At 35.3% G+C, this 18,065-nt stretch overlaps 1 protein-coding gene across 3 annotated transcripts; it reads left to right on the top strand.

Moving 5' to 3' along the window:
• Nucleotides 1-1,743: 1,743 nt before the first annotated feature.
• Nucleotides 1,744-17,030, top strand: LOC121383305 (target of rapamycin complex 2 subunit MAPKAP1-like). 3 transcript variants are annotated; one of them, XM_041513251.1, is made up of 13 exons: nt 1,767-1,875; nt 4,598-4,635; nt 5,831-6,034; nt 8,265-8,362; nt 8,790-8,906; nt 9,579-9,733; nt 10,464-10,633; nt 11,450-11,623; nt 12,258-12,367; nt 13,039-13,182; nt 14,269-14,403; nt 15,179-15,310; nt 16,497-17,030. In XM_041513251.1, the coding sequence occupies exons 3-13, from the start codon at nt 5,877-5,879 to the stop codon at nt 16,697-16,699; spliced, it is 1,596 nt and encodes a 531-aa protein (XP_041369185.1). In that variant the 5' UTR covers nt 1,767-1,875; nt 4,598-4,635; nt 5,831-5,876; the 3' UTR covers nt 16,700-17,030. The 3 variants fall into 3 exon arrangements, with proteins under 3 accessions (XP_041369184.1, XP_041369186.1, XP_041369185.1); XM_041513250.1 differs by lacking the exon at nt 4,598-4,635 and having other exon boundaries at nt 1,744-1,875; XM_041513252.1 differs by lacking the exon at nt 4,598-4,635 and having other exon boundaries at nt 1,744-1,875; nt 13,075-13,182.
• The last annotated feature ends 1,035 nt before the right edge of the window (nt 17,031-18,065 follow it).

The following is an 18,065-nucleotide window of genomic DNA, read 5'->3' on the forward strand; positions in this document are numbered from 1 at the left end:
TTGAAGCACAGAACTTTTATTAGTCCTTGTCAACACCGTGTCGGGCTTCTAGTTGCCGATTTCACGTTGCCTATATACCTTCCAGGTTGAAGCACAGCACTTTTATTAGTCCTTGTCAATACCGTGTCGGGCTTCCAGGTTGAAGCACAGCACTTTTATTAGTCCTTGTCAACACCGTGTCGGGCTTCCAGGTTGAAGCACAACACTTGTATTAGTCCTTGTCAACACCGTGTCGGGCTTCCAGGTTGAAGCACAGCACTTGTATTAGTCCTTGTCAACACCGTGTCGGGCTTCCAGGTTGAAGCACAGCACTTGTATTAGTCCTTGTCAACACCGTGTCGGGCTTCTAGTTGCCGAGTTCACGTTGCCTATATACCTTCCAGGTTGAAGCACAGCACTTGTATTAGTCCTTGTCATCACCGTGTCGGGCTTCCAGGTTGAAGCACAGCACTTGTATTAGTCCTTGTCAACACCTTGTCGGGCTTCCAGGTTGAAGCACAGCACTTGTATTAGTCCGTGTCAACACCGTGTCGGGCTTCCAGGTTGAAGCACAGCACTTGTATTAGTCCTTGTCAACACCGTGTCGGGCTTCCAGGTTGCTCTAGAATGCGATCTGCCAGAGTAATATTGTATGTCATGGTAACACATACTATACTAATTTCCATCTATATTCTGCATAGTTATTCTTATTAATGGGGTGATACGAACGTACGTTATTGTCAATATTATCACAATTTTAACACCAATAGCAGCAAACGAGTAATTTCTGCCTTCCATAGTTTAACTGTAAATAAAATTTAACTATTTCTTGGTACATATGATGGTAAATAGCCCACAGGTCAACACATAGACAAAAAAAAAATAGCACACAGTAACGCAAAAAAACAACAACCCACAAACTATTTTCTAACGCAAAAAAGTACCATATAGTGAAACGCAACAAAACAACAAACAAAAAACTATTTAAAAATCCGAAGATTGGGGGCGTCTTCAATGTTTATGTATTACTATTACACTTCATTCAGGATGCATATGACCTCATTATTGATAAAGCTAACATTAATGTCTATGTTGCATGTGCAGACAACAGTGTTTTATACAAACACATGCTAAATCGTGATTTACCCCTGTCATTCAGTCAGTTTATACATGAAATATGTAAAACGATGTCAGTAAAACATGTCGCTAGTTATAGTGTATACTCATAAATGTATGATAATTAATATTTGAACAAAAGTTGATTATATCAAGTTAACCATTCAGGTCCTAATACTATTTATAATGCAGGTGTCTACTCTCCATCGCCAAATTGTGTCGAATCAAATCATTTATTTATATATGAATCATATAAAAATGGCATGGACATTGGACAACATAATTAGAATATAAAATGGTAAAAACAGATACATATTAATAGTAATGATGACAATGATTATATACATGTAATAGTTACACGATATGTACACGTAAATGTGTGTAGTGTGTATATGTGTTAATTTAAGTTGGCCAACAGTTGAAGTTAATTTTCCAGTTCAGACAGAAATGTGAACTCAGAACATATTTGACCGACTTTATAATATAGTATTTTTCTTAAATGCATATTTATTGGACACTGAGTTAAAAAATGAATCTCATCTTCTGGTTCTTTTTGGCACATCCGGCAGATACGCTCATTTCTAAGCGTGTAAGAACGCAACACAGCGGATCTTCTATCAAAGGAGGAAAGTACATGTACAACAAAATCACGATGGCGTTTGCGTACCATCCCTCGAATCGCGAAAATGAGTTAATATACAATAGTTTCTGAATAGACAGATCTTGGAGTGATAAACTGTTGCACGATTTACAGCATCAAGTACTCAAGAATTCCAGCAGGTAACTCGTGCAAAATGGTTCGAAAATAAATGAGTAAATAAATAAGGTCTCATGAAACAATTATTGTAACCACTGACTCGGTGACGGAATAAGTGTTGGACATCAGTCTGCATACTGGACATACCCATACCTGTATCCATTTGTATGTTTAATACACACAATAAAATCAAAAAGAAAAAAAGGGTGGGGGTTGACTTTGTGGAAAGGCATACTCCTTATTTTGCCTTCAAAAAAGTATACCAAATACTAGTTCACCAAGATAAACCTCGCGTGCAAGCACAAACAGCGAGGTTTATCCTTTCTAGGCATTTCGCCATTAGCAGCTTTAGAGGCACTGATTTTCCGCGATCGTGGAATCGCGGACGGAATCGCGGAAATACCTATCTGAAACGGAATTCCTGATTTTTTTTCCAAAACATTTAACTTTAAATAGCGCATTTTATTAATTAAAATTAATTTTTCGAACTAGAAACTATGGACACCGACAGCTGCCTGTGCTACGCTATGACACTAGTACCTTTTATGTTATGCCAAATGTTTAATGTAGAGTATCTAGACGTTTTACCAGTCGTGTTTTCTTCACTTATTCCCGGCGATTTAACGGGAAAAAACAAACATTGTGAGCTAAAATTGTCCGATATTTACTCAAGTGAAAGATATATTATGTTATGTTTGCTTATTAATTTTTAACATTTGCGGCATTGCCATATTTCCGATCTCACAAAGGAATGCAGCAGTAATTGCATATTGTATGCCAGGCTTTGTTCAAAATAAATTATACAGTGGAAGTGGTTTATAGTGTGATCATTTGTAATTATTTTCCTGATCATATCGTAAAGAAAACCGAAAATGTCCGAAGTCTGTGTCATGGCATATTCGTATTTAAATATAAACCAAAAATTAATACAAACTACTGACATGTTTTGCCTCATTGCATATTTATTTATTTTATACCAGCAATTAATTGGTGTGTGTGTGAAACAAAAACAGAATTTGTTTAATACTGAAACGGAAAAAACAGAATTTGTAACATTATGAAACGGAAAAGGGAAAAATCTGAAATGGAAAATCAGTGCCTCTACAGCTTCTGGACAACGGTTCAGAGGAATTTTGCTCGGAACAAAATTGCGGTCAAAATAACGATTACCATCACATTTCCACACACTAATCGTATATTGTGATCTATTTCGAGCTCACTGAGACCAAGCCACTTTCTAGCAGACAATTATGCTGGCAGACAATTTCAGCTGACACGCATGGCGACGTTCTGTTAATTATTAGTATTCACAATAACTTAAGAATTTCAGAGTTTAAAAGAGTATCTTTATATTAAGAAACACACAAAATCAAAATAACAACCAAGACTCATTTTTGTATCTTAAAAGGTCTTCGAAAGGCGTATGAGTCCAGTGTTTAGAACGTCGCCATGCATGTCAGCTGAAATTGTCTGCTAGAAAGTGGCTGCTAGAATCCGCTCTGTCAAGTCGGACTTTTTTTTCCTTTAATTCAAAGTGAAGATTGTTTCAAAGTAAGTAATTCTTTGTCTCAGTGAGCTCGAAATAGATCACAATATACGATTAGTGTGTGGAAATGTGATGGTAATCGTTACTTTGACTGCAATTTTGTTCCGAGCAAAATTCCTCGGAACAGTTGTCCAGAAGCTGCTAATGGCGGAATGCCTAGGTAGGATAAACCTCGCTGTTTGTGCTTGCACGCAAGGTTTATCTTGGTGAACTAACGAAATACAAGCCGACTTGTCTTTTAATTGAACCAATATTGTTGATCTGACATTCACGGGCAGTTGCGGTTTTGCTGAACCAATCAAAGTTTTAATATTATTTTAATAAAGATTTCAAGATATACAAAAAACAATAAAGATGTTTGTGAAGTGATCCCCTAATGTCGGATACATTTTTTGTTATTTCCATCTTTATCGAATGAATCGATTGTTGTGATAAAATATTATCGCCAGCTGATAAAAAGTTTTGTTTTTGTAAAGGCGTTGTATATACAAAATGTATTAGTTGGCATACAAGATAAATGATTCTAATGATAAACCCTACCACTTCTGTTTTTTATAAGCAGTGATATCCCCCTAAAAATTAAAAGTTTATAATATTTTATAAAGAATTGCTGAATAAACAGAATGACAGAAATGACAGTAAAAATCTTTTAATCATCAGTTGCAACCAATTATATCTGCAATTAAGGACAAAATATTAGACGCTTATTAGTGGGAAGAAAAGACAGAATGACTGTTCTGATCATGTGACAAATTTGGCATCAAATAAGTGGGTTTTTTCAGTCGGAGATTGCCTAATCCATAAAAAATAAAATGTTTTTCATTGCTCAAATAAAATATAACTTTTATTGTGTGTATCAAACATACAAATGGATACAGGTATGGGATAAAATAGGCTGTTAAAAATACCGTAAAATTATGTTACTGTAACTGTCATAAGCTACTGAAGTTTTTCGTCAGTTGCTTTTTCGTACACACAACACAGCTTGTTTCCTTCAATGATATCCAATGTACAGACTGATCGATTTTGTTTTGTGTGTGAACAAAAGTGTGCATTTGGAAATAAGTGTTGAAAGGAGGGTGGCTTAAATGGAGCAGCGAGAACACTGGTTATATATGGCAAATGATCAACTATTTAAGTAAACAATATTTGTTTTTTTCTTTTTGATTACACATTTTCACTTTACTGTTTGTTCTTAGGTGCGCGACTGTTGATTACTCCAGGATACATGATCTAGGTAACACCAATTTCATCACAGGTACCCCCGAACAGCAAACCCAGTTACAGATATACAATAAATTATCATAATAAATTACACGTACATTAACACCCCTCTAAACTGGACACCCTTGTGATCAACTATTTTTAAAACATCTTGGTTTACAGTGTATCCTTTTTTGAGAGGTTATGTTCTGTACTGATATTTAAAAAGGGTCTGTGAAAAATATCTGCTTTCAAGGGAATTTCAAGTTAAAGAGAGAGTGGTTTTGAGGTGTTTCTCTATATTACCGCTCAGGATTGTTGTTTGTGGGTACCTGTGCAATTTGTAGGTTGAATTCAGATTATGAATACATAGAAATATATTGTTACTCAAATAAGACTAGATTGATTACAGGATTACTAGCTTGAATACTCTGACTGTAAGAGAGCAAGACTGAAGTTTGGAAAGTAATAATGCTGTCTTTTGAATTATACCTTATAGAAAACATTTTGTTTAAACAAATTTTATTAGTGACATTTCTAGTCAATTGAAAATTGATTAGCAACTTAGTGTTTAATATTGTCTAGTGAACTGAATCTTGGGTAGCGAATTGCTATGCGATACTAAACAAAATATTCACTGATTACTGTTGAGATGTCTGTGTTGCTCTCTTACGTGTATGTTCAGAGTCCTCAGGCTAAGGATTTACATGTATGTCACATGATAATCAATAATAAAGTATTGTTTTCATCAGTGAACAAATTTATGTTGGATACTACTCAGAACACCCAACATCTCCTTGTAGAGACAATTGAACTTTTTTTGCATCTCTTTGTTGTGACAAAACTGTATTGTGGAGATGTGTACAGACCGAAATTCAGGGTTCACAGAATTATAGACATGTAGGTCACTGACAGTTATTTTTTATATCACCAATTTTTTTTATCTGCTTCAAAATTATTTAGTACTCTAAATTTAATCTGTATGCAATAAAGTAATCATGGAGTGGAAACATTTTATAGTATGCCCATGTTTGTTGTTTTTATTTAATTTTAGATACATTTCAGCCAATTTCAGGGAATATTTGATTACCAAAAGCAGCTACTATTTAACATTCAGAATTTTGTAGTGATTTCTGAAACTTGCACAGCAAATCATGATGCGTTACTGAACAAAATATTCTCTGCATTATTTTCGTCTTGTAATTATTTTTTTTTCATAAACATTTCAGCATGAAGATTTTTGTGGCCAAGAGATAGAACCTTCTGAACATCACCATGGCGATGATGGACAATGCTGGTTTTCTGGTCTCGCACATCCGTAATTCGTTCATCACAAGTGATGACACAGGGATGTGTGAGCTCATCATTGAATCGGATGAGCCTGAGAAGAGAACTAAACGATCTCACCCATACAACTCTTACTGGATGGAAAGGTGTGTTCACACATATTTGCGTACATCAGTTTTGAGCTGTCAGTTGTCAAATGAGAACTAAGTAGGATGGCAGGCATCGGAATAAGCAATGTGTCTGGTAACTGTACTGATCAATATTGTATGTATACTTGGGTTGCGATAATAACTTTTCATATCAGTCATCGATAATTCAACTGTTCAGTTCAAGCTTATGAAACGTGATAACCTAATGCTTAGAAATTCCAGCAACTGAACATCGAAATTATGGTTTCATCACAGGGAACAGTATTTCAAAATCTTAGGTACCGTATATTGCCGTGTATTAGCCGACTCCCTGGATAAGCCGACCTCTTAGTTTGACCCTAAATATCTAGTACAAAATCATCGGCCTTGTGTATAAGCCGAAGTCATCTTTTGTCCAGCTGTATGTTGTATCGATTTTAATAATACTGTCAACAAATAGACGCATGGGCGTACGACCCGGGGGGCAGTTGCCCCCCAAATTTGGGAAAAATTTGGGCAGTTTTTATCTGGGTAAAATTTCGGGCAAATCAACCCCTCCAGCCCATCTAAATCAAAGAGTCCCCATACGCCCATGAATAGACATGTGCTTTTCTTGTTCATTATATTTGTTTTCCCTTTAATTATTACAAACACGGTAATCGCGATCTACCAAGCCATGAAAAATAATTTAGAACTGATAAAGCATAACCGAAAAATAAATAATTCAAGCTGTAACAACATATGACTGCACACAAGTCATTAATTTATTCACTGGACAGCAAAAAGTAAAATCATTGAGGCATGTTTAATCCCCCCTCCACACACACAGAAACAAAAGATCACGCGGTCCGTGACTGCAAATTTTCACTGTATATGGTTGGTCATGTGACAATAGTAGGAGTAATTATCGTCCTGAAATTCATGTTATGTTTTTTCAGTTGGTAATGTTAATAATGAGCTTAATTTATTTATGACATTACTTTACAGTTTAATGCACCCTCCCAACAAAACAATAATATTAGAAATATAATACTTGTTTGAAGAAAAAACACCGTTTTGTATCTTAAATTTGCTATATGAAAGACTGGTCCCAGCATAGGTCAAACAAAGATGGTGGACAGTTTGAAAGAATACGTTTTTACCATTGAAATGACAATAAAACAAGTAATTTATTATTATTATTCATCAAACTTATAATGCATTCAAGAACAAAAAACTGCATAATATTGCATGATTGGATGTTTTATTTATACTGTGCACAAATTATTGTTACATAATCTGTGAAAGGCTAAGGGTCTGATCAAAATTTATAAGTAACGGTCGGGAGTATTTTTGATCGGAAGTTTATGCTCCAATTTGTTGCCGACTCTCTTCTTTTGGAAACTGTTTCTAGACTTCAAAAGTCGGCTAATACATGGCAATATACGGTAACCAGAAGTCAGTTCACGTGAGTTTTACTTAGGTAAGTGATTGTTCGGTTACGTGAATATAGTCCTCGTAACCGAAGAGTTAGGCCTACCAAATCCTAAAACTCTTAACTGTACGGTTCTGTGCTACATTGGTGGTTCAAAAACATAAACTGATTACGTAACCGACACGTGAACAGAACAACGGTTCTCACGAAATAGTGTGTCCTGCATTGCTCTACTGTGCATGTTCGTAAGTTCTTAAATTTCAGCATCAATGTTTTTACCCAAAATTATTAAACCATGAATGTATCGTATTGTATTGCGATACAGCTGTCCTGAATCGATGTATCGTATTGTGGCCCTTGTATCGCGATATGATACTGTATCGCTATATCGTTACAGCTCTACTAGGGACAGTAAAAGAAGAAAGAAAGAAAAAACATCTGAGCACATTCTCCATATTTGCCAATTGTGAATTTCAAAAACAATTGGCAAATATTTTTTTAATTGGCAAAATAATTTCTTGCAATAATTTATATTTTGTTACAAAATAACTTGGTTTCTACCATTTTTGAAGTTTATTAGATAAGTTGGCGAATGTTCTGCTCACCCAGAGCTAGCCCTGCATTTTCCAGATTAACAAAAAGATCACTTTTAAATTTTAAAATGTTCTCAAAAAAGATAGTGTTTATAATATGGAGTGGCAGTAATATAATTTGTAACGGCTTATATACCCATCCCTCTTTGCATGCTGAATGGAATAGAATAATTTAAGCAACTTTGAAAATTTACTTCTAATATATATATATATATATATATATATATACTATTGTTTATAGTGGTAAGGAAGAATCTGACTATCACAATGACAGCGGGCTTGACATTTCTGATGGAGAGCTTTCTCATTCGTATGACATTATTGCGGACATGGACTATGGTATGTATTCTATCAGCTTGCTGAAACACTAGTTTCATTGCAATAATGAAGTGTTACGTTTTGAGTTACTAAATAATATCCCAAAAAGTGAAGACGTAAATAATATGTAAGTTTTGAAGCAGGGATCAAACATAATGGCGGCAACAGCTTTACAATTGCAATGTTTTGTTGGAGGATAAAAATTATTGCTGTCTGTTGAAGCGATAATTTCTTTTGTTTATATATTTGTTACAAACGTTGTTGGTTTAGAATGGTTGTAGGCTAGCTCAGAATTGTCATGGGTAACAAATTCTTAAGTTCGAGCCTTGTTGAAGTAATAAATAATATAAAAGTTTTAAGTAATATTACTATTAGTAAATAATATCCAAGTTAGAAGAAAAATGCAAAATGATGTTTGATGTTTATTCATTGATTGTTGTTTATGAAGGCGCCCACCGGCGAAGGTCCAACACAGCCCAGCGCTTGGAGCGCATGAAGAAAGAGAAGAGGACGCAATGTAAAGTGAAAACTATCACCTGGAAGAACGCACCGATGGAGCTCACAGGTGAACCCAGATCATACTTTATCACGGATCCATTGGGTTTATTCTCATCCAAACCAGTGCTTCATCACATCATAGGCCATGATATATGCTGTCCTTTCTGTGGGAAATTGCATATAAAAGATCCCTTGCTACTAATACAAAAATGTAGCAGGTTTCCTCTGGAGATCGTGTGTCGTATTTAATGAATGCTTGACATCCAATAGCCAGTGATTAATTAATCATTGTGCTCTACTTGTGTCTTCAAACAAAACAAACTTTAACTTTTATCAGTGCTCAAAATGTTGATAAAACATGGCTAACTATAATTAATTTTTTTTTAATCAAACACCCAAATACTTTAATATTAATATTTTGTGATAATACACTGATATGTAGAAATTTAAATACCTACTAAAGGCCGTTGAAGGTTGGGTTTTAACATTAAACCATTTTTGTTTAACAACATATATTACATTCAGTGCTTACACTAGAAAGAATTATGTTTTAGATACATGTACAATATTTCTTTTGAAGAAAGAAACAAAATTATATATCATGAGGGTTAGACCCTGTGTCATCCTATTTCCCCTGAAACCCATAAAATCACATCCTTTCATATACCACAGAGTTCTAGCTATAGAATTATTTACAACCACCTGATTACCAGGTAATGACATTTATATTTACTTCCAGCTGAGGATAAGAAGGGTATGTTTGAGAAGAAGAGTGAGCTGGTGGCGGAGGGGAACCAGGACAAGGACAAGAGAACGTCACTCCTCAGTCAGATGCTCACCACAGGGTCCAGGGGAGAGAACCCCTTTTCGGAATATGCAAAGTTTGATGGGAGGGTATGTGCTTCAGTATTTATCTCCCCTTTAGTTTAAATACCATTTCATTTTGTTAATTATATCCTCTCATATATTGTAAGACCATTAATACATTAATTTATATGTAAATAACCTATAACAAGAGTTTCATTTTGTTAAAATTGATCATTGGTTGGAAAAGTATGGTTCTGTGCTAATTAATATGTAAGTTTTATATCCAGAGACTTGGCCCGCAACGGACATGCTTGAAATCTTAGTGGTATATGGGGATGTTAAAAATACTCTCTCGCTCTCTCTCAATAGAAAGATGACTACTGGAGTCCTGCATGAGCCAAAACAAACTATAGGAATATTTATGTTTAAGCAAATACAAAAGTAAAATAACATCTTAATAAGCTGGAGGATGTTAATGAAATAACATATGATTGTTTTGTTAATTCTTATTTGTTATGTTGTTATTTATTTTATTATTATTATTATTATTATTATTATTCTGTTGATCGAGTCCACTGAATATACAATCAACTGAATATGCAATACTTACAGATGGTTTGTTTCAAATAGAAACAATTTTATATATTTGTTTAATTATGTATTATTATTATTTTTGGTGTGTTTAATTGTCTTGTATAGCCTATTGGGTGCTAAGAACTATTGAAAGGTTGAGGTCAAGGTTTTATGATACACAAACCCCTCCCCATATATCTAAAGTCATAAATGGACTGGTGCTGAACATTATTTTCTCTCTCAGACCACTGTTGGCATTGGTACAAAGAAAATAGATATCTACCTGACGATGGCACCACCCTCTGAACGATCATATCCCATTCCGGTTATCGTCACGGCAACAGCCAAGGTCCAGGATCTGATTGGTTTAATCTGCTGGCAGTACACCAATGAGGGAAGGGAATCAAAGATGAGGTTTGTCTAGTATTTTTGGTGTTTTATGTTCCACTTGTAAAATGATACATGGGGATCAATCCCAGACTAATCATACATCAAGTGAGCACTTTACCACTGGGACCGGCCTAGGTGGCGTCGTGGTTAGGCCATCGGTCCACAGGCTGGTAGGTACTGGGTTCGGATCCCAGTCGAGGCATGGTATTTTTAATCCAGATAACGACTCCAAACCCTGCGTGAGTGCTCCGCAAGGCTCAATGGGTAGGTGTAAACCACTTGCACCGACCAGTGATCCATAACTGGTTCAACAAAGGCCATGGTTTGTGCTATCCTGCCTGTGGGAAGCGCAAATAAAAGATCCCTTGCTGCTAATAGGAAAGAGTAGCCCATGAAGTGGCGACAGCAGGTTTCCTCTCAAAATCTGTGTGGTCCTTAACCATATGTCTGATGCCATATCACTGTAAATAAAATGTGTTGAGTGCATTGTTAAATAAAACCTTTCTTTCTTTCTTTACCACTGGGCTAAATCCCGCCCCTGTTACAATCAAGTATGAATTGTGAATTAGCTGATATAATACAAAATGTTTGTTGAACAAGTTTTCACAATCTGTTTTTAATGTGAAAAATTAGTTTGAAGTGCAAGTTATTATCCAGTAACTTGCGACTTAAAAAAAGAATAGTAATGAACCATCTCCCCCCCCCCCCCCCCCCAACTAACATGATAGTTTAGTTTTATCAATGTAGATTTTCAAAATATTTACATCATGTTGCAGAATTTTGATATTGTGTACATTGTTTGCCCCACCCTGTGTTTCATCTGGTGTGTCTCTGTTTAAGTGAGAACCTTGACCTGTACTGTCTGCACATAGCGGAGGACGATGGAGAAGTGGACATGGATTTCCCCAGTCTCGACAACCGAGAACCGGTGTCCAAGTTCGGCTTCGCCAAACTCGCTCTTGTTCAGCGTGCACCATCACAGCCTGTTCCCAAAGTCTCACTCGTGGTTACAGTGTAAGTTACTTATGGTCTTTGGAATATATTTGAAAGTATGTGTGTGTGTGTTTGGGGTGGGGGGTGGGGGTACTGTCAGTGCAATTGCCTTGGGATGAAAAATTGAGATCCCAAAAGGGCTTGAACCTGTTTTTGAATTTCGGGTGTTTCAGAAACAGCATTTTCAGCCTTCTGAGCACAATAACAGGAAAATTTGGGCTGGGGAACATGGCTCATACTTCCCCTTTATTTGATGTTTTCTCTAGTCCATTTGCTGGGCCCATCTATATTTTAGTCTAATATAGGTGTATTGGTTCTTTGCACATTCTCTTCAATCTACTGTTGGTCCGTCTGTCTCTGTTTTTGTGTAATTTATTTACTTAGTCCTAATATAAAAGTATCTTAAGTCATGTTAATCTGTATGTAAAATGTTTGTGAACAAGGCAGAAGTTTTTATAACTATTACTTACATAACAATCACAGAAATGGGGGGAATATTTGCTTACAGATGTAATTTTGTGGTTTTAGGAAAACACTCAGTTCTTCATATCACTGGGGTGTGCAAAAAAAACCCCATAGTTTTTGAAATGCTTGAATTTGATTTCAGTTCATTTGTATAATGGTTAATTGTAGTACTATGTCTACTATTTCACAGAACTGTTCCCAATAAAGGCTTCAACAAGTTCCAGGTGCCAAGTGCTAACATTCAGATGAAAGTGATCCTCGAAAAGGTGATCAGGAGACGGAAGATAAAAGTCAGACCAGGTGAATCTCCAAAGCTGATTGAGTTATCACTTCCTGCTGTATTTGAATCACCATACATGTAGACAGATTGTTACCAGTGTTAGTTAATTGATACACACATGTATATACAGTAAAAACAGACTTGCTCAAATATTAATACATATCTTTTGGCAAATCTATAAATAACTATTTATTGGCAGATCTATAAATATTTATTTATTGGCAGATCTGTAAATACATATTTATTGGCATATTTATAAATACATATTTATTGGCAGATTTATAAATACATATTTATTGGCAGATTTATAAATACATATTTATTGACAAATCTATAAATACATATTTATTGACAGATTTATAAAAAAGATATTTATTGACAGATCTATAAATACATATTTATTGACAGATCTATGAATACATATTTATTGACAGATCTATAAAACCATATTTATAGACAGATCAGATATGCTCAACAGAGCTGTTCTTGAATCTTCAAGCATGCTGTCAGTTTTGTAGATAAATACGGTCTTACTAGTGTTAATGTCATAATAATTTTAACCGGGAGATGGTATTTTGTACATCATATATTAGCTCAAAGGGGAAGATTACATTCCCTGTGTTCTTCTTCATGACTACCACTGCTTAGTCCCCTGTCAGCTGTAGATAGATGTAATTAAGTCTTATTATAGGAACTGAAAGAAATAAATTGCATAACTTGATGTCAGGTCTGAACTACAACCTGGAGAAACAAGAGCAGCCGGGAACCGCCATTGATCTGGACAGCACTCTCGACTCCATGGATACCATGGAGTTCTGTCTCGTCCGGGAAAACAGTGAGATTTCCATCTTTATACTGCTTAAAGGGACATACCCTAGTTTTTAAACACTAAGGTATATTTTTAGCTATTAGAGCCGTTTTTGATAACTGAAATCATACTTTACTTAAATTTTATTGTTTAAATTATACATTTCCGTACATTCAAAATGTGTTTGGTCATCCTGGTGTTTTTAATATCACAAAATGCATTTCTCATATTTTTAAAAATGCATGCGAGTCTGAGAAATAACAGTTATGGAGTCAAGTTTTAGTCTGTTTTTAGAGGGTATTTCACCATTTCAAAGTCACAAACTCATGTTCCACTCAATTGTAACTTTATCCAAATGTGTTACAGGTTTGTAGACTAACTAAACTTAGTGTTAATTCTCACGGGTTGAAACTAGGTTCTGTCCCTTTAAACAGTCCTAAATCACCAATGTTTTACTGTAAATTTGGCAGTGTCTGTAAAATATCTCTCCAGGATCATATTTTAAGGTATAAGTAACAAATCCTTTGCAGTACTTTAGCTAACCAATACTTATGGTACTACTCTGTGTGTTTGTTAAAGTAAGTAAGAGATACGAGTGTATTCATTTGGGACACCTTTCTCAAGTTCGACTGAATGATGTACGATTCACAGTGAAGTGGAATCACTCGCAGTGTTGAAAGGTTCTCAGACCACAAATACAAGCCAAATAATTAACAGTTAGAAAAACAGAATAGATCTTAAAAGTTTCAAATTCCAGAATTTAATGATACGTGTTTTTTTGTACAATACTGTAGAAAAGAACTTCTGTAAATTTTGCTAAACAGATAAATGTAATAAATATTCAAATATCTTGGGATTTGCAATGTCAGGTGTAATGTAATGATTTGCATTGACTTTCTTCATTGTACTTATCGTAAGCTGTACATTGAATGGACATGGGATAGAGGTGTCTTAACCATGTTTGGATAGATATATTACTCAACTCCACTAACAAAGAAAAACAACAAATTCTCATCGCATGGTTGTTTTCATTACAGGGCATTATCTGTCTTGTTGACATTGTAATGAACTGGCAGTGTTTTGAAAACTGAAATTCCTGTGTTATGTTTCTAGGTACACGAGGTGATTCTCAGGAGAGAGAACGACACGACTCGTCCGATGTGGCCGAGTCGCTCACTAGTCATCAGTACAAGTCATACATCGTCAGCATGGTCCACAGACTCATACCCAACAGCGACGTCCAGCTTGGTAGGTGCATAGTAAACAGAAATCTTCTTATAGTCCAGACTCAAATCTTCAATGATGTCATGTGCATGCTATTTGTATATAAAGTCGAAACTCAAATCTTCAGTGATGTCACGTGCATGCTATTTGTATATAAAGTTGAAACTCAAATCTTCAGTGATGTCACGTGTCGAAACTCAAATCTTCAGTGATGTCACGTGCATGCTATTTGTATATAAAGTCGAAACTCAAATCTTCAGTGATGTCACGTGCATGCTATTTGTATATAAAGTCGAAACTCAAATCTTCAGTGATGTCACGTGCATGTTATTTGTATATAAAGTCGAAACTCAAATCTTCAGTGATGTCACGTGCATGCTATTTGTATATAAAGTCGAAACTCAAATCTTTAATGATAAATGCAAGTTGTAGAGTTTATTATATTCAGTTAAGTTGTTACTTAGTATTACATTCTGTTACATGTTGCAATGTTCAACAAATGTTTGAGAAAGTCACTAGCCTTCACAGAAACTTTGGTTAGTGCCCTATGTATTATAGTAATACAGTTGATAATTTCCACTAACCCAGACCAAAAATGCACCTGCCAGGACCAAGGGCTAGTGGATTTGTCGATCCTTACATTCTTGTCGATGTTGTTGCATTCCATTACATGTTGTTAAATTTATGTACAGAATTTACACACAAAAACAGAGGTAAACAACCCTGGAAATTATTGCCAGTAACTGGCTAAAGTACACTGCAGTTACACTGTTTAACAAAGTGTTTGTTTCTGTTGCAGGTATCAGCGGTGAGAAGGTTGAGATAGACCCGGTGGTCAGTAAAGGATCAGTGCGACTGTTCCGCCAGCGCCCAGTCACGTATGATGCAGACAGTATAGCCGACTGTGATATATTAGAACAGAAGTCTAATGGTAGGAATTCATGTGCTGAATTTACTAATCCTATTTTTCTTAAATGCAGGTGTTTAAGCCTTATAAATATATGTAGTTATATGCATGTAACACAAAAAAAACTGGCTTTGTAAATTCGGTCCTGTATTTTGAGTATATTTTATACTATTAATATACTATTTGATGGTTAGTGTGTGTCCATAATAAAACTTAATGGAGACTGCATCAAATGAAAATAATTATGAATAAATGGATTATCTCCCTTTTATGCCCTTTAGACTAGCTGAAATTTAAAATGTCCACAAATGGATGTATGCATGTGCAGGGCTCGCTCTGAATTAAAAAAAAAGACGGAAGCCAAAGAGTGTGCCAACTTGAATGTTTAATAGCCACAATTCAAAGATCATAGTCCAAAGTAATTTGAGCAATTATGTTTTTCTAGCAATAATAAAATTGCAAATGGTGTTTAATTGTGTAACTACCTCCAGAAATGTTATGAATCAACATCAGTTATACATACCTGTAAAAAGTTTAGCATAAAACTACACTCAATATCAGTAATCCTTTATAAGTGTTTGATTGAGACATATTTTATTGCTTTTGAAAAACAAATAGATTAGGCACAAGTTTTCCAATGTACTAGGCCTTCTCCTCTGTGCATGGCTGTTACATGACAAATGTTAACAATAGTAATATTACAGTTTTAAATTTCTTAAAGGGACATTCCTGAGTTTGCAGCAATTTTTAAGATGTTATTGATTAAAAGAGACTTTTTAACGATTGTCATTACATATCAAGTATATTTTTCGGCATAACATATTAGAGGCTGTATATTAAACGTGTTTCTGATTGTTCTAATATTTATACTAGGTTAATTTTCATTTTATTTCCTTAAAAATATTTTTTCGTACATATGAAATTATTTGAAGACAAAATCCAGTTTGGGCTTCTTACAATTATGATGACCAGAAACGCATTGAATATACAGACAATGATATTCTAAACAATAAAATATGTTTAATATGTAAGTTTAATCGTAGAAATATTTTATTAGTCGGAAACATATTACAATGCAGCAAACTCTGGGATGTTCTTTTTTTTCGTTCTATAAAAACCTCAAATAGCCATTACTTTTCAAGACCTTTAAGGAGAATTTGTGTCGGGTTTCTGATTTGTAACTATAAACATATTACATTGTTTCTTTCAGGTCGCAATGTCTTTCGGATGACGTACCAAACAGGTCATGAATGCCGACATCACGATTTTGAAGCAGACCATACCATTAGTCTGGAGATAGTTCAGAAAATTAATAACATCCTGGAACTGCGACTAAGTCGCATACGAAAAGACTTTGTGGCCAACAAGGAGAAGAAAATGCTAAAAAAGAGAGACTCTATAAAATTTAGCTAACACCAACATAATTATTATTTTTTATTTGACAATTAATACAGCTTTGATCAAGGGTTCAAAGAGAAAGTTACAACACATTGATTTATTAATCATTGGATGTGGAACATTAGGAATCTATATTATATGCACTTCCTCGCAGACAGGACATCACTTACTACAGTTGTGGGGCACTGATTGGGATGGACAGTGCACGCTTAATTTGTGATTGATCTAGGATTGATTCTAGTCAGTGGGCCCATTGGGCTATTTCTCGTTCCAGCCAGTGCTCCACAAAGGCCGTAGTATGTACTATCCTGTCTATGGGATGGTGCATATAAAAGATCCCTTACTGCTAATCAAAAAGAGTAGTCCATGAAGTGACGATGGCGGGTTTCCTCTATCATTATCTGTGTGGTCCGACACCATAAGTCCGACACCATATAACCGTAAATAAAATATGTTTAGTGCGTTGTTAAATAAACCATTTTCTTCATTTTCTTTGGTTGGGATGGGGAAAAACTCAATCAGAGAATGGGACCATTGAGATGGTTCAGCCAGTGACACAAGCATTGCAGGCGAGCCGTCTACCGGCTGACCAAGATCCTGCCTCTTAATGAGATGGTTCAGCCAGTGACACAAGCATTGCAGGCGAGCCGTCTACCGGCTGACCAAGATCCTGCCTCTTAATGAGATGGTTCAGCCAGTGACACAAGCATTGCAGGCGAGCCGTCTACCGGCTGACCAAGATCCTGCCTCTTAATGAGATGGTTCAGCCAGTGACACAAGCATTGCAGGCGAGCCGTCTACCGGCTGACCAAGATCCTGCTCCTTGATGAGAATGTTCTGTCTGAATTTATTATATTGACATTATTTGACTACCATTTGCAAGGCTAAATACAGAGAAGGTTTTAATTTTTTTTTTAATTATGCTGTTTCCCTTTGTACTGGCATATTGTGATGGACGAGATACTGTGATATTTTGTCAGTGTTGAAAATGTGTTTTGAATATACTATTTGATGGTTAGTGTGTCCATAATAAAACTTAATGGAATGTTTAACACATGCCAGCAAAAAAATACACAGCGGCAATTGGGTGAAAAAAAAAAAAAAAAAAACTTAATGAAGACTACATCAAATGAAAATAATTATGAATAAATGAATTATCTCCTTATGTTCTTTAGCTAAAATTTAAAATGTCTACAAATGTATTTGTATATACTGTACAGGTTTGAAATATGTTATTACATCTACTATTGAATTAACACTAAATGAAGTACAACACACAGAGTATAATAATTGTTTTTATAGACCACAGCTGCATAAGATGGCATTTCACTCCCGACAATGCATACAGTTGGGAACAGAATACGGTGAGATCATCTGTATA

Source organism: Gigantopelta aegis, chromosome 10 (genome assembly GCF_016097555.1).
Source record: "Gigantopelta aegis isolate Gae_Host chromosome 10, Gae_host_genome, whole genome shotgun sequence".
NCBI classification, from domain to species: domain Eukaryota; kingdom Metazoa; phylum Mollusca; class Gastropoda; order Neomphalida; family Peltospiridae; genus Gigantopelta; species Gigantopelta aegis.